This window comes from Morone saxatilis, unplaced genomic scaffold (genome assembly GCF_004916995.1).
Source record: "Morone saxatilis isolate NCDOM2014 unplaced genomic scaffold, NCSU_SB_2.0 Contig2, whole genome shotgun sequence".
Lineage (NCBI taxonomy): Eukaryota > Metazoa > Chordata > Actinopteri > Moronidae > Morone > Morone saxatilis.
The window spans coordinates 98474-98703 of NW_023339762.1; the positions used below are offsets into that span (position 1 = coordinate 98474).

Here is a 230-nt window from a genome sequence, read left to right on the forward strand (position 1 = left end):
AAAAAAAAAAAAAAAACATTTATCTGGATAGGACAAGGGGTGGCAGAAGGGTCACAACAGCTGGTAGTCCTGTAACCTCAGTACTCAGAGTTATAAAGTAACATACAAAGAGCGGGGGTCACAGTCAAGACTGTTGGACATTCTAACTCACCACTGCAGCTGTCCAGCAGTGTGGGGACCTCATTCCTTGTTTCCTTGTGTGTCTCTGCATTGTGTGTGTTTGTATGTGT

At 43.9% G+C, this 230-nt stretch overlaps 1 protein-coding gene across 1 annotated transcript in view; it reads right to left on the reverse strand.

Moving 5' to 3' along the window:
- LOC118330518 overlaps nt 1-230 on the reverse strand; it is a gene marked incomplete at both ends in the record, with an annotated part of 12291 nt that overhangs the window by 10493 nt on the left and 1568 nt on the right. Inside the window, 1 exon segment of the mRNA XM_035665086.1 lies at nt 152-230. Within this exon segment, the coding sequence (XP_035520979.1) occupies nt 152-230 (79 nt within the window).